Here is a 21,771-nt window from a genome sequence, read left to right as displayed (position 1 = left end):
AAAGGGGTGGAACTGTATCCAGCCCATATTTTCCTAACTGCACTGCTTCAGGTCTTTCAACTATACTACACAGTCTGTAAAAGTATAGACTTGAGTGGACCAAACACTTTAGGCAAAGAATTTTTTAAAAAAATAGGGAGCTGAGGGGAATTAAGCACATGGACACCAGACTTAGCATTGACCTCCTGGGAGCTGAGGCGAAGGAGGGCGATTGTGGTGACAGGCTTTTGCTAATGAAGGTAACTGAGCAGTTCAGCAGGAAAGAAGTTCTTTCCTTGACCCTGAACCCTGAGAGATTTGCATTATGGATCTTTATACAAGGCACAGGGACCTGCATCCCGAAAGGGGCCTAGTGGTATCACCCTCCAGAAAATACAGGCGCTTCCCTGAGGAAAGTCAAGGGCAGTGTGTTTGACAGAAGACCTGTTGCCATCGAGTCGATTCCAACTCATAGTGACCCTATAGGACAGAGTAGAACTGCCCCATAGGGTTCCCAAGGAGCAGCTGGTGGATTCAAACTGCTGACCTTTTGGTTAGCAGCCAAGCTCTTAACTACTGCACCACCAGGGCTCCAGTTAAACAGAAGGCCAGGGTGATATAGTCAGCGAAGCAGAATGAGGCCTGGTCCCCAGGACTGGATTCAATAGTCCACACTCTGCCGGAATTACTCTGCGATGTTGGACAAGTCATTTTACCTCTCTGAGCCTGGTTTCCTCATCTTTAAAATGAGGATAATTATTCACAGGTAGTTTTGAATGTAAAGAAACCAGCATATATGTCATGCACAGGGTACATCGTAGATGCCCAATAAGTGTGATTGTCCTCCTCCTCCTTTCCCCATGGGTCCTTACCCAGTGCTCTGACCACTGTACCAAGTGTCCTTAGGCTGGTGAGGTCCAAGAGGAGAGACTCCTGATTAGGGAGCAAATCCAACCTAGCATTTCTCTCATGACAGGTGAAAACCCAAATCCCAAAGGTGCTGAAGAAACAGCCTCTGATGCTTCAGTACCCATCTGTGACCGCAGTCAAGCCTCCGCCAAGGGATGTGTCAGAGCCAGAGGCAGGGCCCGGTGAAGAGTTGCCTATTGCCAAAAGCACTTCTGTGGAGTCAGAGATTCCCATCGAGGGCCCCGAGGGCCTTTCTGTGTGCCGCCGGACCTTCGTGCGGCTGCCTCCCATCTGCTCCGACTCCACCGTGCATAGCGAAGAGACCATGTCCCGCCCGAGTGATGTAGCTGGACACCTCAGCCCAGAGCACCCATCAGATGAGGACACCAGAAGCGTAGAGTCCATCTTCTTGACCCAGGTGCCTGGATCCACCTGCCCCTGCCCACCTCTCCCAGCTCCTGCAGGTTCCTGGGCAGCCCTTAGATGGCTGGACTGTTCCATGTGGCTGGGAGCAAGCATAGGCAGGTCTGGAAACCAGAAAGCAGCACCCCTAGCAAGGCCTGCAATCCTTTTTAGGAGAGCCATTGACCCAAGGCTACTGGTGGGGACACACATGGGGACAGGTCATGGTTCTATGGCACAGGCAACATCTGGGGTGTGGCTGGGGTGTGGGTCTGATCAGTTTTTTGGGAGGGCTTGCTGCTGCCTTTGCCTATCTGTTTAAGGTCACCTCACTTCTGATGCTGCCTCTGGAGCCTGGGAACACAGGTGGATCAGACGTGGGTCCTGTACTCTAGGTGCTCTCAGTCTAATGATGTAGATGGACAGGAAAAATATATGGAATCAGTGCTGAGACTGAGGAAAATCCAGTGGCTTGGAGCCTAAAGGAAGGCGGGATGCTCCTGCCCCAGTCCAGGAGGGCTTCTTGGAAGAGGTACAGATGAGCCGAGCTTTGCAGGTGTTCATGAGAAGAAGACGTGGGCAGTAAGCTCACTCTGGGTAGAGCAGACAGCATGAAGTTCAGGGTACAGAGGAAGGAAATTAAAATGGTATGTGCAGGAGCCACAGATGGTTCATTGTCAGTGGAATAGAAGGGTGACGTGTAGGGAAAGGGGAATATAAGGCTGGAGGAGTTGGCAGGGGCCCCCTTGAGCTTTATTATTGTACTATCCCCCTCGCTGATCTCCCTGCCTCCAGTCTTTCCCACTGCTAGATCTTTCCAAGATGTATATCCATCTACACATTTATGTCTACTCATCCATCTCTTTATTTCACAAATTATTTGTAGGGACATATAAATTCATACAGTATAAAAGTATCTATGAACTATCTCAGAAACTCTTTGGAACAAAGCAGAGTGTAAACAAATAAGTATTAAAAATAAACAATTGAGAAAGTTGGACGTAAGGAAAATATTGACAGGAAAGGAAATAGTAGGTCCAAGTGTAATTCTGTCACTCAAATATGCATACCATGCATTGCTGTTCTTGTAACTGATGTGTATTGCCAAAATGCAATTCTGAGCTTCCTAGCAGCCAAAGCAGTCCAGTCAATTATGAGTAACCATGTCATTGGGGGAAAAAATACCTTGTTTTATTTCTCTTTCTTGCTTAATTCCCCAGGCTAGAACTTCCAGTACAATGTTGAAAAGATGTGTCAGAGAACATACATCTTTATCTTGTTCTTAATCTTAGGAGGAAAATTTTCAGTCTTTCACCATTATGAGTATGTTAGTTGTGTTTTTTTTTTGAAGATGCCTTTTATCAGGCTAAAGAAGTTCCTTTTTATTCCTAGTTGAGTTGTGGGGGTGGGAGGTGCTGTTGTTGTTTTATCATGAAGGGATGTTGGATTTTGTCAGATGCTTTTTCTGCATCCATTGAGATGATCATGTAGTTTTTGTCCTTTATTCTATTGATACGGTGTATTACATTAATTGATTTTCATATGTTTAACCAACCTTGCATTCCTGGGATAAATCCCATTTGGTCAGGGTGTATAATCCTTTTTATGTGTTGCTGGACTTGGTTTGCTAGTTTTTGAGGATTTTTGCATTTATATTCATGAGGGATATTGGTCTATAGTTTTCCTTTTTTGTGATGTCTGTCTCTGGTTTTGATAATAACCAAAGGGTACAGAATGAGTTGGGAAGCGTTCCCTCCTATTCTGTTTTTCGGGAAGTGTTTGTGAAGGGTTGGTGTTAATTCTTTAAACATTTGGTAGACTATACCAGTGAAGCCATCTAAGCCTGGGCTGTTCTTTGTAGGAAGTTTTTAAATTACTAATTCAATCTCTTTGTTTGTTATAGGTCTATTCAGATTTTCTATTTCTTCTTGAGTCAGCCATAGTTTTAATGAAGAGTATAACTGCATCCCTATATGAAATACAGGTTTCATATATATATCTCTTATAAAACCATTAGATAGCTAGCTAGATGATAGATAGATAAATAACTGCTGTGAAGTCAGCTCTGACTCATGGCAACCTTATATACAACAGAGAAAAAAAACTTTGCCCTGTCCTGTGTCATCCTTACAATCACTGGCATGTTCAAGTCCATTGTTGCGGCTATTGTGCCAGTCCGTCTCACCAAGGGTAACCCTCGCCAGTCCTCTACTTCACCAAACATGATGTCTTCCTTCAGCAACTGACTGATCCCTCCTGATGGCATGTCCAAAGCAAGCAAGTCAGACAGTGTTCTGTTGTGATCCATAAGGTTTTCATTGGGAGATTTTGGAAGTAGGTCACCAGGCCTTTCTTCTTAGTTGGTCTAAGTCTGGGAGTTCCACTGGAACCTGTCCACCATGGGTGACCCTGCTGGTATTTGATATACCAGTGGCAGAGCTTCTAGCATCACACAAGCCACCACAGTACAACAGACAGATGGGTGGTGGACAACACCATTAGGGTGGGCTAAAAATGTGAACTCAGTCTAGGTCACTCACCTCCTTAAAACTCCTTCATGACTGGCCACTACAGTGAAGATAAAGAAAATGCATACAAACAAAACCAAAACCAAAATAATGCTTATGATTTTACTACTCCTCAGATGAATCAGTTAACCTTTGTGGAGATTTCCTTCTTTTCTTTACTGTTTTGATGCTTTAAAAACCTCATCTGTATAATTGTTATTATTTTTTAAGTGTGTAATGGCATTGTGGTTATGCCTTGTTTTTTTTAAAATAAGAGTCTTTATTCTGTATTTGTTAGAGACACACTGAAATATTTATGAATTATATAATATGATGTTTGGAAGAAAAAAAAACACACCTTTCAGCTTGGCATTTAAAGATCCTTACTGATCTGACTTGAGGTATGAATTATACCTGAATGTGAAGAAAACGAAAATCCTCACAACTGGACCAATAAACATCCTCATGATAAATTAAAAAGAAATTGAAGTTGTCAAGATTTCATTCTACTTGGATTAATGATCAGTGTCCATGGAAGCAGCAGTCAAGAAATAAAATGATATATTGCACTGGGCAAATCTGCAAATTTAGAGTTTTAAAAAGCAAAGATGTTACTTTGGTGACTAAGGTGTGCCTAACCCAAGCTATGGTCTTTTTAATCGCCTCATATGAATGCAAAAACTGGACAATGAAAAAGGAAGACAGAAGAAGAATTGATGCATTCAGATTGTGGTGTTGGCAAAGAATATTGAATATACTGTGGACTGCCAGAAGAATAAACAAATCTGTATTAGGAGAAATAGAACCAGAATGTTCCTTAGAAGCAAGGATGGTGAGACTTTGACTTGCTTACTTTGGATATGTCATCAGGAAAGACTAATTGCTAGAAAAGGACATCGTGGCTGGTAAAGTGGAGGGTCAGTGAAGGTGAGGGAGGCCCTCGGTGAGATGAATTGACACAGTGGCTAAAACAATGGACTCAAACATAGCGACAATCATGGAGATACCGCAGGACTAGGTAACATTTCGTTCTGTTGTACATAAGGTTGCTAAGAGTCTGAGCTGACTGGACAGCAACCAACAACAACTGATCTGGGCCCTGCTTATTGCTCCAGCTGCCTGTCTTTTCACATTGCATTCCAGCTATACCAATTCTTAATTCCTCAAAATGCCCCTTGCTGTATCTTACCTCTGCGTCTTTGCCTAGGCCGTTCCTTGCCTGCAGCATCAGCCTTTCTTATCACCTGCAGCCCACTCCACTCCCCACCTCTGCCCAGAAATAGTTCTCCTAGTTCTTCAAAATTTAGCTCAGGCTAAGGCATCGCTTCCTCCAGGAGGCTTCCTGGTCCCCCAGGCTGGGTTAGGCCTTCCTCTGGGCTCATCCATGCCCTTGTGATCGCTTCTGTCATTGTATTTATTGAAGTATATGGTTATTGTTTTCATGTCTGCCTCCTCTCACCCAGTCTGTGAACTAATGAGGGCAGTGACTGTCCCCAGGGCCCAGCTTGGGGACCGGCACAGAGCTGAGTCTTTTATGCTCAGGAGTGTTAATGAAATGAATGAATGTGTTTTTTCTCCTGGGCACAGGTGAGTGGGCTGCCTACCTCCATCCAGAAGGATGACTCAGAGGTGAAGGAGAAAGACCAGAGGAGACCATCAACAGCACCCAAAGAGGTGAAGAGGACTCGGAAGAAGCTCCCATCTGCCTCCATCCCCAAAAAGTACCACGGCTATGAGGAGCTGCTGACGGCCAAGCCTGATCCGGACTTCACTGAGCCAAAGGGTATGTGAGAAGGCTAGATCCAGAGCAAGGGACCCTCTCCACAGCCCAGAGCAAATCAGGGCCATGCCAAGGCTGGAGCCAAGCCTTCTTTTCCCAGCCAGGGTATGCTGTCTCCTGTCTTAAACGTCTGTCAAAGAGGATCCCTGACCTGGCCTGGGCCTTCACTGGCTTTTAGGGAGCTAAGGTTTGTTTAGAGATTCCAGTGGGTCTAGACCCAGCTGCTCTGGTTGGAAAGGTCTCTCCTAAGGAAGGGTTTGAACAAACACCCAGACTGGCCCATTCCTGAGCGCCTACCCAGCACAGGTAAGACCCAAAGTGAACATCCAACCTCTCCCTCCACCCCTCCTCCCCGTTTGGTTTGAGGCGATGGAGGCAACTCCCTCTCTGAGCCCCTTATTTCAGACTGATGTGTTAACAGTGTCTGTGCTTCTAAAAGAACTGGCACTCAGCTGGGCTCTTTTGGGTATCACAGTTCCTGTAAGGCAACCCCCTGAGATTCATGAGGTCACACTGGGTCAGCCCCTCTCCACGCTCCAGTGCTAATTTTCCATTAGGATTTGTGCTCACAGAGGACAAGTATTCACTGAATGAATGATGGAACTACAGGCACTGTGACAGGTTGGGGAGATATCTGGGAGCAGTGTTTTCTACTTGGGACCTCTCAAATCTTTTTACCCAGGGCTGCTATGAGACTGGGGAATGGAGAAATTGGGAGGCATCCAGGGGAGGGGGGTTGCCTTGACTCCACCCCTTGCCTCCCTGCCCTAGGGATCCAGAAGAATGCCCAGGCCCTGCAGCACATGCTGAAGCACCCGCTCACGTACCGCTCCTCCAAGCCCAAGATGGACACTTTTCAGAAACCCTTCTTCCCCAAGCAGAAGCGGGTAAACATCCACCTCACTGAGTGTGCCAGTAGCCCCTCGGGAGCCCCACAGTCACAGATGTGGCCGTCATCTGGATACCCTCTAAGGACCATGCTTTCCCAGTGACCCCAAGTGCTCCCCTCCCTGTGGCTTTGACTATGAGGGGGTGAGGCCAGGAGAGTCTGAGTATAAACCTGGGGTAACACCCTCTCTCACCTTCTGTCAGTCCCAGAGGATCCCTGTTCCACCTCCGCGGAAGACTCGGGCCCAGCTGCTGGATGACATCCTCGTTCGCATGCGGGACCCCAGGAACGTTACAGAGGCTCCTCTAGGTATGGCTCTGGCCCCCAGGGAGCCTCAGCTGCCAGGACCCGAGGTCCAGCAGTCTACTCCTGTCTGCTGCTGGGAGGCAGAGGGCTGTGTTAGAGCAGAAAGGGGCCCTAGAAAGCATTTGCTCCAGCCCTTTCCGTGTGCAGATGGAGAAACTGAGGCCCAGGGCAGAGCAGGGATTTGCCTAAAGTCACACAATGTGTTAAGGCCAAGAACCAAGGCTTGAGATAGAATCAGGAGGGGACACCGCTGACTTCCCACTGCCCCAAGCTGGGGATGCCATTTTTTTGTCCCCTTAACATTCTCCTCCCACCCCATCCCACTTTATGATGGGCTCTGGACCCAGCCCTCGGCCGCTTCGGGTGGAGTGGGACCAGGGCGGGCCTGGTGCCCCCCCGCGGAGGCGGCTGGAACCCAGGCGGTGCCTCTCTCGCAGGCGCGGTCCTTCAAAGGCGGGCGGAGCAGCGGCTGGTGAACCAGAAGCAGTATCTGGAGGCCAAGCGGCTGCTGAAGGAGTTCCGGGCGCGCTACCGGCAGCTGGTGCGCGGCTCCATGCGGACAGTGTTCGGGCAGCCCCTGCCACCCCAGCAGCGCCCCGCGCTGGTCGAGGGCCAGCCGAAATTAGGCCGTTTCCTCGAGTTCATGGATGAGTTCTACCAGGAGCCCCCAGCCAGTAACTCGAAAGGCTAGGGCTGCTTACGGGGCCATGCGCTGGGCCGGGCCTGCGCCCGCCTCCCTCGGAGGGCTCCGTGCCCCAGCTGCGCCTCGTGGCCGGCGGGCACCGCCGCGGGCCTTGGAGCTCGGCTCGGCCTCGCTTGCTGGCCACCGGGCAGTGGGGGGCTCGTCAGGACCTCTCCTCTCAGGGCCGGGCAGGACGCGGCGCCTAGCCCAGCACCCAATAAAGAATGGTTGCAGAGAGCAAAGTCGCCATGCATTTTTTGGAACCCGGGCCAGGGCCACTGCTGCGTGTCACATTGGGGTAAGATCCCCGACTGATGCGTGCACTCCGAGAGTCCTGTCGGAAACTTAGTCACAGAGCTGTCATAAGTGCTAGGATAGAGCACAGGGGTTGGATGGCACAGAGAAGCCGCAAAGAATCTTAATGCTCAGAGAAGTCGACTAACTTGCCCACGGCCAACAAAAGCGGGGTCGGGGGTAGGGCGCGGTGTCAAAACCAGGCCTCCAAACTCCAGAAATGGTGCTCTTCTTGCTGGGCAGCTTTTTCCACGGGGGAGAGGGGAGGAGACTTGGGGATTCCCTGCAATCAGATGGCCATGGCTACAAATGTGGGACAAGCAGAGGGGAAGGCTCAAGTAGAGTTTCACAGAGTTCTCCAATCCGGGACACAAACTGAGGTCCCATATGCAGTCACGTTGGGCTGTGGTTCTAAAACAGACCCTGGGACTGTTCAAAGTCTGCCTAGGCTCACAGTGTAAACCAGTTCTGGCCAAGGCTACCCTCCTTGGTGAGTGTCCAGTAGCCAGCACCTTCATAATAGAGTCTGGAGAAGCCCACTGGGGCTGGATTCCAGGGATGCACATTTGGGGATGGATGCTGGGGGTGACCTAGCCTCCCAGGCAGCCCTTGCTCCTAGGCTCCTCTCCTGAGGATACTTACAATTCACAGCTGGGTAGCAGGCCAACCGTTCCCAGGGTCCAGGAAGCAGTAGCACAAGGATCAAAGGTCCTCAGCAGTGCACAGATTCCCACAACCTAAGTTGCAATTAAGGTGATTACAGAAATACAATCTTGTAGCCACAGGTCTGACAGATGACAGGTCTGACATCAATTCAACAAGCACAGTGGTGAGTCTGCTGCATTCCAAACGTGAACACTATTAGGACACAGAAATATTTGCATACCGTCATACTCAACTGCAGTCTCACATCTGTGGCCAGTTAAATATTTAATACACAGCTGTGAGCATACCCAGCCACACCATACATTGAAATCATACACTGACATACACAGGTCAACTTACAAAAAATTTTACCATTCACACAGGCACCTGAACAGACGCAGGCAATATATTGTTACAGCAGCAGTTATGTGCAGAGGCCCAGCATGTTGCTGACTCACCAACTGGATCCCCGGGGGCCCCAAACCACCGTTCCCCTGTTGTTAGGAAGAATGGGCCTCAACATTCACACTGTAAGCCTTGCTGTGTTCAAGTTCTGGAGAATCATCTGGACTGCTCCCCTCAGTCAGAAACAGTCAAACCATAGTCTCTCAGGCTTTAAAGGCTCCTGGGAACATCGCTATCCCAACCTCAAGGCAGGGAGCCTCTTACAGTGCCCCAACAGATCATTCAGCTCCTGCTTGCACACTGAGTGATAGGGAGCTCATCTGCTTTAAAGGCTGCCCTTTCTTTGCTGGGAAAGCTATTGGGCAGTTCTGGCCATCGAGCTGTCTTCCTAAGCCCCTACCTCTGCAGTTTGAGCTGTGTGTATCTGTTCTGTCTGCCCAGCCAGGCCAACCCTTCATCAACATGGGAACATCCTGAAGAAGCTGCACTTCTTTAGGCCAACCACTCCTAAAATCAATGGCATTACCCCTTTGCCTTTATTGTATAGATACTAATATCAGAACTGTTTTCCCTCTTTTATACTTGAAATTGACCTTTGGTATCTAAGGCAGGATTTTTACATTTCATCATCTTACTCTCAGCCCAGAGTTCCACGTTGACAGGATCATTCTGAATTCCTGATCCGATTAGCTTTCCCACTTTGGAGGCTGTCTGCAGAGTGGGTGTACAAGTGCTGGCTGCTTTTCCCTCATGTATAACCAAATACTGTCAACGTGGAGCTCCCTGGAAGGAAGCCAGTGACTCTGCCACTCGTCCAGAAAGAGTTAGGTTAGACCACATGGGAGGTATTGTTTCTTACTCATCCTTTGAGCCTCAGCTCAAGTGTGTCCTTGAACTCTCCTCCCAAGCTGAATTTTTTTTTTTTTTTTTTTGTCCCTATGATTTCATTGAAGTTATCACACTTTATTGCAAAAAGAACTGGCTATACCTCTGGTGCTCAGCCCAGGTCCAGGAAGTGCTAAATAAGGCTTACTGAATGAATGTGCTGGAAAGAATGGGAAATGGCTCATGCCAGCTGTCTGTGGGATTATACACCATTATACACAGCTATGGCTAAGGAGAGTAGAAGCCAGTGCTGAGCATGTTCCCACACGTGCTGCTTGGGCATACAAAGGATAATAGCTCCAGGAGTGAGTCCCTGGGGGCCCTCTTCATTCCCTTAAAAAAACACCATGATCCCATCAAGAAAAAACAGCACCCCAGGGTAACCAGCTTGCCTGCTGTTTCAAGTATCCTGAGGTAGAGTATCAGACTTTCCACCACCCACCCTCACATACAGGTGTCTTGCTGCATCTTTGGAGCTGTATAGCCGTTTACCAGTCGTGTCTGTTCTTTTCTATCTTGGAAGCATCTGGACTTAGATTACCAGGGTTCAATTTTTAACTCTATGTTTTACTGGTGGTATGATACAAGGCAAGTAATTTAACCTTACCCATATCAATGGGGGTTTCAATCTCTACAGGCCCTTAAGATGTTAAAAACACACTTTGAGGGTTCTGGAGTGAGTAAATTCCAGTTCTTGGATTCCTGGTTTTTTTGCTTTTAAAGAGACATGACCTAGTCAGTCTCAGCGAGTAAAGCCTCAGACTAGATTTGTCAAACGGATGAATAAGAATTCATAACTAATCAAAGTAGCCACCCTCCCTGTTGCATCTGGTCTACCACTGGATGTTTCATTCCCCCTGTGCTCTTACCCAGAGATCCCTTCTTTCCCAATGGCAAATGGAAAGCTGGCTGTCACCCTCTTCTGAGCCTTCTCCAATGTTCTAACAAAAGCAAACCAGAAGAAACAGTTCCTCCCAACCAATACTCCAAGATTAGGTAGACCCATCCTGTTTTTCTAGTCACTTATCCAAGATGCCAATGAGTACTCTATAAGAGTCAGATGTGGCCAAAGGAGAGACAACTGACTTGGATGCTGACGGTGTCCCCAAATTTCATGCTGCTTTGGGATACCTCCCACTCTTAAAGTGGTTGCACAGGGAAGACAAGAGTCTGGTCTCTCTAGCTCTGCCAGACCCAATCCAAGAGGAGTGGGTCCAACCCAGAAAGTAAGCAGAATCACTGTTAGGTAAAGGCAGTGGTGGAGCACAGCAGTGCAGCAGAAAAAGCAATCAGTGACTCTGGACTCAGAGCACCCAGCTTGCAGGCTATGAAGAATTCTCAGGGCTAGAATTTCCCATCTGTAAAACGACTGCCACACCACTCACCACACCAGGCTATAGGGGAATTAATAAGTGTGGTATGTAGAGAATGCTGTCACTTTGGGGGCCAAGGGACAATCAAGTTCCATTCTCATATCTCCAAATAGCTGCACTGTTTCTTGCAAATCATTTTAACAGCACTCCTTTTGAAGGGGTTGGACCAAGTGCTGGTTTACCATGTATGGCATGGACTCTTAGAACAGTCTTTCAAAATGGTTTTCTAAGTTTAGATGGAACAGGGATACATTTGTTCTCTGCTGGATGAGAAACTGACATGAAGGGGATTTTGGTGAATTCCTAAGCAATGGTTCCAAAAAAGAGTATTTCAAAAAAAAAAAAAAAAAAATCAGATGTTTTGAGTACAGCTGTAATGCACAAAGACAATGTCATCCTGTATATTCGTTCTTTACTCAAACCTTCTTGGTGCCTTCATTAGAAATATGGACAGTTGAGTATGAGAATGACACTTGTAAACTGGAACTATCTTAGAGCTCAAAAGAAGCTGTTCATCATGGAAACACTATGGAAATCCCATCCCAGCTCCTTATCTCTCCCATCATTGTGGATGTGAAAGCAAGACATTCTAACACAGGACATCTCCTAAAGCAAAGATAGCATCAAAAAAATCAAACAATACACATAGTCTAAGCTTAGCTCAGGTTTGTCTGCAATTGTTCTCCAGAAACAAGACGTTGACTAGAAACAGAATATTCACTTTCATGAGTTTACTGTATTCTCAATTTAGGCCTCTCCTCAAGCAGGCAAACATACATTGAAGAATGCACTTTGGTACTGTTTAAATAACACATCATCCAGCTCGATTCCGCATCATTTTCTTGTTGGCAGAAGCATCCTTGACAGGGCATGCCGTTCTGAGTCCTCGGTCTTTGTCAAAACGCTCTTTAAGACGAGTAGGAGACAAGGCAGCCAGCAGTGGCAGTTCAAAAGGATCCAGGCCCCTTCTCAGGTTCTAATGCAGAGAGCAGGATGAATAAAACCAATACACAACCCATTTTTCTATTTCTAGGCAGGAAGAGAAAAGGCCTGAAGGACAACAGTATTTGTACAAAGAGTTGGGAGTAAATAGCAAATCAGGTGGGGGAAAAAAAAATCCATTAGTTGGCATTTAAGATAATCATTTTTTCCCTTGCATATTATGTATTCTCTTACTAGGACTTTAAGTGTTCCTGGAGGCTAAGAGTTGGTGGCCTCATGTTTGATGCAGACTTGAACCCACTGAGTCTCTGCTCCCATTGGTGGCACAGCTTGGGGAGTGGGCAGTGCCAACAAGGGGAGAGTCTGACTGCTGCCTATTAATCCAGAGCCAGCACCCAAAAACTATTCTTGAGCTCCAACAGCTTGATATTTGAGGAAGGCATTGCCATTTTTATCTCTTTTCAAATGAGAGGACAGGAAGATGAACACACCTTACTTTACCTTGGCTTTGTCCAACTATTTCTTGATTTAAGACACCAGAAAAAGGAGGGAGGGGGCCTGCTCAGAGTTTGGGGTCACAAGAGAAAGGCTGTGAAAAGTTGCCCCCTTACTTACAAGACATTTAAGAAAGAATTTACTCATGAAGCAGAGTGAGTAAATTTTTCTCTTAGGAAGAAAAAAATACTGCTAATACATGGGACAAATGTGCACATTTGGTCTTGGCACTTTTTCCTTTATCTAATTTACCAATCTCTAAACTGGTGACTTCTGCATTTCTCTAAGTCTCTTTTCTGCAGAAGAGTCTTCCTCAGAAAGCTACACTGGGTAACAATCATGTGTAAAGATGTATTTCTGGATCATCTTTGGAGGAAAATCTATTCAGCTGCCCTTTTCTCTAGTCACACTCCCCCAAAAGAAAGAAACTGGCTTTCTCATTGAGTTGCAAGAATTAATAACCAGCTATGCTTACCCCTAAAGACCAGGCCAAAAGATCATTCTATGGGTTGATGAGGAAAAGGCTGGCTGAGAAAAATCTGAGTCCCCTAAGGAGTTCTTGATTTTCAATGAAAAATGAAGGTCTGGGTTTTAACCCTTGGTAGTAAAATGACAATTATTTCAACCAAAATATATCACTTCCCAAAATTCCATATTCACATTACTCACACTATGGGAGTTTTCTCTACCTGGGTGTGTATTCAGGAAATATAGGTACATTTTAATTCTAACTGAAAAGAATCAGGAAGAAAATCTGTTAAAAAGCTTTCTGTATCATCTGGTTGTCTTCTTCATTAACAAATTGGGTGTGTGATTTTTAAGGACTGTTTAGTCAGACCCTCGAAAACTACAGTATAAAATAAAGCACAGGGCACTGGACCTCAAGTTCCTCATCTGCTAAAAAAGAAAAAGAGGAAGGTTAACTTTGGTAATTTCCATGACCATTCCAGCTGTAACATTCTACAATTATGATCCAGCCTTCTATCTGCCACCCACCCCCCCACAACCCCCCAAGCTGGTCCTCCATGCCAATGAAAAGCCAGGCAGGAAAAAGAAAAGAAATCCCAAGTTTCTGCCAGCTCTGGTGAGAGATCTGGTTGGGAAGGAGGTTAAGAAGTTGCTAAGTCGCGGTGTGGGCCTCCTTGGCCCACGTCAGTGATACACAACCTGCCTCATTTCCTGGGGCTTAGGCTAAGAACGGCTCTCAAAGAGATGGTATTGTCCTGTCATCACTGGAGGAGAAAATTAATTCTCCTCTGGTAATCACTTAGGAAATGGAAAGCAGTGTTGTTATCTAGCTCACAAATACTGACAGGGTCTCTAAAATGCGCAAGGCAGCATGCTGGGTGCTGGACAGTATCCTGAATGGGACTATCCAAGATCATCACTATGAAAGAAATGGCCTTTCCACAAAACAATTAACAAACTCTCTAGCCACATACACATTCAAATACATTCCATCAGACTCCAAGCTCCTTAAGAGCAGGGACTGTCCTTTCCATCTTTTGTGTCTCCACAACCTAGCACAAGATTGGCACAGAAGTTTGAAGCTCAGGAAACGTCTGTCAAATGGAATGAAAAGGATGAACAGCACAGCCTTCAGTCATCAACTTCATTAGTCGAGCACAGTGGCAGCTTCCCATTTTAGTTTTCAGTTTGTAATCGGACAAATTAATTAAGCAGCTTTAATCTCTTAAGGGCCTTTTTTCTTTAGGAAAATGAACAACAAAAATAGAGAGAAGGCATGCATCACTAGTGGTTCCTCCAGGCAAAACAAAAAAATTATATTTACAGAAAAGTAATAAATGAAGTCACTTATGAAAGGTTTTCCTAGCAAGCCTAAGCCAAGAAATAAACTTCAAAAAAAAAAAAAAAAAGGGGGGGGGGGGGCAATTATATGAAAGGGGCCAAGGGCTGAATGCATAATCCTGATTTGATACCAACCCTACAGGCCCAGATGACTGACTTCTTGCTGCTGATACAATCAATGGGCCATGAACATGTTCCCAAAGCGTCTTTCCCACTCTACAGAAAAGGATTGAGAGCCGCCTCCTCAGGGCACAGCACTTCCTGGACTTTCCATCAGAATGACATCTGCCCTCCCGCCTCTCAAAACCCTCCCACTTTAATAAGAAAAAAACACAGAATGCATATACACAAGGAACAGCGTTAGTAGGGTGCAGGAAATTTGTATGGTTAATTGGACTCTAGTGACTTGTGAGGAACATATTTGTTCTGTGAAACAGTATCTCTCTCTCTCTAGCTCACAAGCTCTTCCCATCATTCTATTCTTCCTTGTCTTTCTCACTCTCTTCCCCAAAGAGTTCATGCTGACAACTTCATTTGTAACCAACTTCATAACCCAGCAACAAGACAGAAATTCTTTCAGAAAGAAAAAGGGTTCAGGTTTTGGTTATTAAGTATGGGCAGCATCCTGAAATACAAATAATACCTTAGTAGTTTCTTCCTGCTCCAAAGCCAAGCAGATTAAAGATCAATCCTCTTCCCTCTTTAACCTAAACTGCTCTGCCTATATTTGAGGGACCACTGCTCAGCAAGAATTTTGGAGAACAACAACCATCAATACCATTTAGACACCACATCAGGTACAAGGGAAAAAGGTAAGCTGGACCTAGCATTTGGAATATCTGCTTATCAAGAAGTTGCTTTTCATTCCACACCTGAAGCTAAAACTTGTTGCTACTGCTATGTAATTTCTTAAAGTATTACTTTGGGAAAATATTTAAAATATATATCTTTATCTATTAAAAATATCTTTTTGTTCTGAAAACAAAATTCAGTTCCAACTGAAAAGCATTTTTCAACTCATTGGAGATATAGAAAAAGGTGACTAGTGGAAAAATAAGTGTCTTTGCTATTACCAATGGGACTAGCCTTCCAATAATATCTACTAAGCTCAAAAAGGAAATACATGAAATGGCAGTAACAGATGCTTTCTCTATAGGCATTTAGTAAGGTCACCCTCCCTGTCCTCTGCAGACCAGTGCCAGCTCTTCTATCTTGGGCACTAACATGCCCTCCAGAAGCCCTTGGAAGGCATATGTTGCTGGTGTGACCCAGAACTGAAGTGGTATGAATACAAAGTAAAGAGAATGATGTATGTTGTTTAAGCACACATTTGCACGTGTGTGTGTACACACACACACAGCACAAAATACACACATCCAGGTGAGTGATGTTCCCCACCAAGGTAGTCACTGAGGAGGTTCCATATATCTCAATGATGACCACAATACTTAAGACATCTCTGGAACTTCTCTTTGGGAACTGTTCATGAGCTGCACAAGAAAATGGCTGAGTGCTTTATAGCTGCTCCTCATTTGTGACTCCAAACCATCTCTGCCCTCTTAATAACCCACCTTCTTTTCTAGAGGTTTCAAATAGCTCTGAATAGTTTCAAACTTTAAAAATTTTCTCTTCTTTAGCCCCAAAATGCTGTTGATGTGCCCTGAGAAAAGGGCAAATCTCCTGAGAAGAATCAAAAGAAGGTGCTATGGTAACTCCCTAGTCACCCTGATCAGTGAGTCACTGTTCTGGATCTTAGCCTCTGCCTTAGGAAAAGGAGGAGGTTGGAACAGATGACCATTAAGGCCCCTTTGACTTCTAAAATTTTAAGAGTCTGTTTCTAGATGTTTCTAGACTTTGAGGACAGTTCCAGAAATGTTTTCAGCAATGGCAACATCATTGGAAAAACTATGCTTTATGCTGCTGGGACTACTCAAAGGGGACAATATACATTGGGATACATAAGCTCTGATAAGTTTGTTAAAATGCCAGTCACATGACTTTATAGTAACAGTTCATACATGCACAGGGAACGCCAGCCCATCTGAGATTCCCTAAAATCATACCTTAATCCCTATCCTCAATGAGCCCAGTTGGGCAGAAGCACCAAGCACCACCAGGGATGCAAAAGACACATGGTGTCAGCTGCTAAGGAAAATAAACCCCAAGGTCCATGGGACTGAATTTACCAGCTGCATCCAGCTAGATACCTTGTTTCCACAGTATGGAGTTTCAGCATTGTTTTTTGCCTGACTTCCGGGCGAAGTTTTAGGATTTTAGATCAACACTGCAGATAACCTTGGCCACCTGGAGAGTAATAATGAAGCCCGACTGTACTCTGCCTCACAGGTTGGAGCATCCAGGAAAACAGAAGGTCACAAACTGTGGGGGATGGGGACAAGTGTACAGTATATATTTATACTTCCCATCAATCTCAATTACTTGCATGTGGATTTTACACTAGGTGTTCAATGCCCAGCCAGCTTTCCCTAGACTCCCCTGGCATGCCCCTGGATTACAGTCCATTAGGGCAACTCTTTAGTGTGGAAAATCCATGGGATTTGTTGTCAGGAAACCCAGCAGTCAGTCTGGGCTATGCCACTTAGTAGTTGAGAGAACTGGAACATCTGCACTGCAGTTTCTTCATCTAAAAATGGGGCTTAATAGCACTTACATGTTAGGTCTCTTGGGAAGACCATATTATATGACTGTGAATGTGCTCTGTCAACAATACAGCATTAGTCAAATGTTATTTTTCAAACAGGGAATGTAACTTAATATTTGTAGCAGCATAAGCTCAACTGATTAGGTAGGTATATTTATCTGTGGCAGGAAGAGAAGGGGGAACATAACCATCTATCATTTTGGATCTGCCAAAGAACTGTAGTGTTCCATTCCTTTGAAAAAGATGGAATTAATTTTTATCTGCAAGGCTGATTTAAAACAAAGTCCTACTGAAGGAAGCCAAGAAGGCCATCAGTTTGAGAAGGTATCCCCTCTTTCCTCTACCATTTCTAACTGGCCACTGTGCTCCTGAATGAGGCCATCCCAAACCTCATTCCAAGTGGGTGCTGCCAGATTTGGCCCAGAAGCCCTCAGGGGTTGGTCACTCTGGGGATAAGGAGTGCTTCTGGTCTGGGTCACAGAGAGGCAGAGACACAGTTCCCTTGGATACTGACTACGAAGACCCTGGAACCTCTCAGAACCATATAAAACAGTGTTTTGCCATCAAGAGAAACCCAAAGTGAGAACAGTCAGCTCTTCAGGATAAATGATCAAGCCCAAAGACCTTGAGAAAATAGGTAACACTGTCCTTTAAGTGCTACTTGGCCCCAGTCATGCTGCTGGACCGTAAAAGATACTGATCCATGCTTCCTTTTCGCCGACTCACAGTCCGCCTCTCATTGTCAAACATACGCTGCAACTGCAGAGCCAACTGTCGATCCTCTTCCTCTTGCTGCAATTTCTGCTCCATCTCTCGCAGTACTGGGTCTGTTGGGGCCAGACCCACCTCACCACTGGTTTGTCTCAGTTTCTTAAGGGAGCCATTTTGTTCCAAGTGCTTGGTCTTACAGTGTCTTTTCCGTCCCCGACGCAAGGGTGGAAGCGGCTCCTCACCTAGATCGTCTACCAGTATACCATTAGGCAAGTCAAAATGATTCAGTGTCTTCAGCTGTTTCTTTGTTTTGAGGACTCCACCCAAAACATTGTTTCTGGGTAGCACTGAATTAACTGCTGAGATTTTCATGGCTGTACTTATACAAGCTTTGTCTAACTTGGCATCTGGGGTTGCGCCTGACCCCTCAAACTGCTCACCCTCTAAAGAAGTCCCACTGGCTCCCCCTTTGAGTTCTGAGGAACAGCAGGTTTCCAAAGGAATCTCAGTGTTCCTTTTACTATCACTGCCCTGTTCTGCTTTTGTCTGGCTAGCAGACGGGAAAAAATCAAAGTCAGTGGGGGTAGGCCCAGTAGACTGCGAGAGTACTTGCCCACTGGATAGTCTTGTATTCAAAGCCAGAACTGGCTTCTCTTTGCTAGAATGGATAACTTCAGAGACTAGTAAGTCTTCCCCTGTTTCAGGAGGCTGGGAAGTGAGGGTGGCTTTTGAAAGGGTCTTTTTGATCTGCCGCTCCTGAAAGATCTGTTCCCACTTTTTGAGGATCCTTGGACTGGCCTCATAAGAAGTCTGCTTCTGCAGGCTTCGGGTGAGGTTGCGGGGTGTGGATTTGATGATGAGGGGACTTAGCACACGGCCATCAGGGAGTCTCTTAGGAGGAGTGCATGGTGAGCAGACAATAGGCTTGAAATGGTTTAGTTCTTCAGAGATGCTGTCATTGCTCTCAGGGCTGATAGAACGCTCTGGCTTATGCAGGGAAGCCAAGGATGAGAGGGAGCTGAAGGGTAGACGCTTTTCGATGGTTAAGTCAGGGGCTGAGAGGCAGCGGTTGTTCTGAGTGGACAAGAGGACGCCAATTATAGGGTTGGATGCTGGGGTCATAGTTGTTACCTGGAAGAGATTTTAAAAATTATATATATACACACACACACACACACACACACACACACATACACACAGTCGTAATTCCTTTATGATGGTGGCAGGACGGGGAGGAAAGGACAAGAAAAGGGATGAAGGGTGATGTGAGCCTAAGAAATGGGGAAAATCCCTAACCTAGAAAGCACCATTTAGAAGAAAATCCTATACACTTAAAGCTGAAAATCTGTATTTCAAAAAATGTATCTAGAGCTTTTAAACAGGTTCATCTGGTGGCCCTAATTCTACCCATCTGGTTATTATACCTTCCCTCATATCTGTCAGCAGAATCCTTCAAGATAACTAATGTGCCCAGGATCCCCTCTGCTTCTTTTCATCTGGAAGAGTTTCTTTTGTGGCCATGTACAAAGGCAGTTATGGGATGGGACTAGAGAGGCCCCAAAGCCCGCGTCTGAGGTATACCTTGGCTTTGCTGGTTGGAGCTGCTCTGAGTCTGCTCTTTGTTCTGTCCGGAGCAGTATCACTGCAGCTTTGACTCCTCTCCACCTTAGAGTTTAGATTCCTAAAAAATAATAATAAGACAAAGAGTCAAAATCATTCTGTAAGTCATTTAAGGAAAAAGGATGATAATCTCTTCTAGAATCCACCCTTTGCTCTTTCTAAGCCACCCACCAAGAAAGACAATTTCCTTGGGCAGCTACAATAGAAAATGAGTTAATTTACTAACAAAACACATTCTAAGAACAAGCTCTGTCAAAAGAGAAACAGTTCTTCAGAGAGGTCTCCAAACCACACCCTGTGTAGATTAACGCAAGACCAATGACTATTTTGTCCATGCTTAGAGCAATGTAGGGATACTTCACCTCCCTTAACAGGGTGCATACTGTGTTAAATCACCTTCACAAGCAACAAATTTTCCTTTTTATTAGGCCCCAAACTCTCCTCAAGCAATCTAAATCAGCCACGAAATAATATTTAAGCACTTACAAGATGCATAGCAGTGCACTGGATTTTTATGAAGGCAATCTAAATTAAACGTAGTTCCTCCCTTAATCCATTACTTTTGTGCTTCCAAAGGTCTAAATCCGGGTGATTTAACAGATTTCAAGAACACATGGTTTTTGTCTTATGCACTTCATTATGACTTTACAACCCAAACCAAACTCCCTGGTACCTGAACTGTAACATTAATCTCACTGTGTTAGAATTATGTGTGACAACTATCACCTATCCCATAGACTATAAGTAGGGATTCTTGATTATTACTCATCTTTATTTCCCACTCCCCAACTCCTGCCTAGTACATGACTGGTTTGCTATTAGTATTTTACCTGTGCTACAACTCCTCCTCCCAGTAACAAATTTTTGTCACTCTGCATGTGTCTATTCTAGATTCTAGATATTTTATATAAGTGAGATCATGCATTATTTTTCCTTTTGTGTCTGACTTATTTCACTCAGCATAATGTTCTTAAGGTTCATCCATGTCACAGCATGTATCAGAACTTCATTTCTCTTTATGGCTGAATAATAATCCATTGTATAGATATACCACATTTTGTTTATTCATTTATCTGTTGATGGACACTTGGGTTATTTCTACCTTTTGGCTACTGTGACTAATGCTGCAATGAACACTGGTGCACACATATCTGTTTGAGTTTTTGCTTTCAAATATTTTGGGTATATACCTAGGAGTGGAACTGCTGAGTCATATGGTAACTCTATATTTAACTTTTTGAGGAACTACCAAACTGTTTTCCACAGTGACTGCACCATTTTACATTTCCTCCAGCAAGGGACAAGAGTCCCAGTTTCTCCACATCATCGTCAACACTTGTTATTTTCCTTATTTTTCTGATAATAGCCATTCTAATGGGTATGAAGTTGTATCTCATTGTGGTTTTCATTTGCATTCCCCTAATAACTAATGAAGTTGAGCATCTTTTCATGTGCTTACTGGCCACTTGTATATCTTCTTTGGTGAAATGTCTATTCGAATCCTTTGTCCACATTTTGACTGGGTTGTCTTTTTGTTGTTGAGATGTGGGAGTTCTTTACATATTCTGGACATAAAATGTTTATTAGATATATATGGTTATCAAATATTTTCTCCCATTCTCTTCATTTTATTGGCAAACTCCTTTGATGCACAGAAGTTTTTAATTTGATGAAGTTCAACATATCTATTTTTTCTTTTGTTGCTTATGCTTTTGTGCCATATCTAAGTATCTACTGTCCAAAACAAGATCTTAAAGTTTTACCCCTATGTTTTAAGAGTTTAAGGTTTTAGTTCTTATATTTAGGTCACTGATCCATTTTGAGTTATGGTGTGAGGTATGGGTCCAACTTCATTTTTCTGCACCATTTGTTGAACAGACTATTCCTTCCCCCACTGAATGGTCCTGGCATCCTTGTTGAAAATCAGTTGGCCACAGAAATATGGGTTTACTTATGCATTCTCAATTCCATTCCACTGATCTATAAGTCTATCCTTATACCAGTACTACACTGTTTTGTTTACTGTAGCTTTATAGTACCTTTTGAAATTGGGAAGTGTGTCTTCCTATTTTATTCTTCTTTTTCAAGACTGTTTTTGGCTATTCGAGGCCCTCTGCAATTCCATATGAATTTGAGGGTTGGCTTCTCCGTTTCTGCAAAAAAGGCCTCTGGAATGTTGATACGAATTACACTGAATCTGCAGATAAATTAGGGGAGTACTGTCATCATAACAATATTAGGTCTTCCAATCAATGAACATGGATGTCTTCCCATTTATTTAGGTCTATATTCACAAAAGCAGCCCTGGTAGTGCAATGGTTAAGTGCCCAACTGCTAACCCAAAGGTTGGCGGTTTGAATCCACCCAGCGGCTCTGTGTGAGAAAGACCTGGCTATCTGCTCCTGTAAAGATTATAGCCTAGAAAATCCTATGGGACACTTGTACTCTGTCACAAGGGGTTGCTATGAGTAAAAAA

General features: G+C 44.8%; 2 protein-coding genes across 4 annotated transcripts in view; one reads left to right on the top strand and one right to left on the bottom strand.

Moving 5' to 3' along the window:
* The window catches only part of XRRA1 (X-ray radiation resistance associated 1), a 49,778-nt gene extending 42,315 nt beyond the window's left edge, over positions 1 to 7,463 (top strand). For 2 of the 3 annotated variants that reach the window (XM_004381969.1, XM_004381970.1), the window contains 5 exons: positions 956 to 1,306; positions 5,385 to 5,580; positions 6,349 to 6,464; positions 6,670 to 6,775; positions 7,210 to 7,463. In XM_004381969.1, coding sequence (XP_004382026.1) covers positions 956 to 1,306; positions 5,385 to 5,580; positions 6,349 to 6,464; positions 6,670 to 6,775; positions 7,210 to 7,463 — 1,023 coding nt within the window. Of the gene's footprint in view, positions 1 to 955; positions 1,307 to 5,384; positions 5,581 to 6,348; positions 7,047 to 7,209 lie in introns of those variants that run through there. The other variant, XM_023736565.1, reaches the window with a different exon arrangement.
* Positions 7,464 to 11,455: 3,992 nt separating this feature from the next.
* Positions 11,456 to 21,771, bottom strand: part of RNF169 (ring finger protein 169) — a 100,705-nt gene continuing 90,389 nt past the window's right edge. The window contains exons 5-6 of the mRNA XM_004381968.2: positions 19,257 to 19,356; positions 11,456 to 18,806 (exon numbers count right to left, since the gene is read on the bottom strand). Of these exons, the coding sequence (XP_004382025.1) occupies positions 17,622 to 18,806; positions 19,257 to 19,356 (1,285 nt within the window). The 3' untranslated portion in view covers positions 11,456 to 17,621. The remainder of the gene's footprint in view (positions 18,807 to 19,256; positions 19,357 to 21,771) is intronic.

Source organism: Trichechus manatus, unplaced genomic scaffold, assembly GCF_000243295.1.
Source record: "Trichechus manatus latirostris isolate Lorelei unplaced genomic scaffold, TriManLat1.0 scaffold00088, whole genome shotgun sequence".
Classification (NCBI taxonomy): Eukaryota; Metazoa; Chordata; class Mammalia; order Sirenia; family Trichechidae; genus Trichechus; species Trichechus manatus.
The sequence above is the reverse complement of the archived record's forward strand: the minus strand, read 5'-3'. Positions and strand labels throughout refer to the sequence as shown.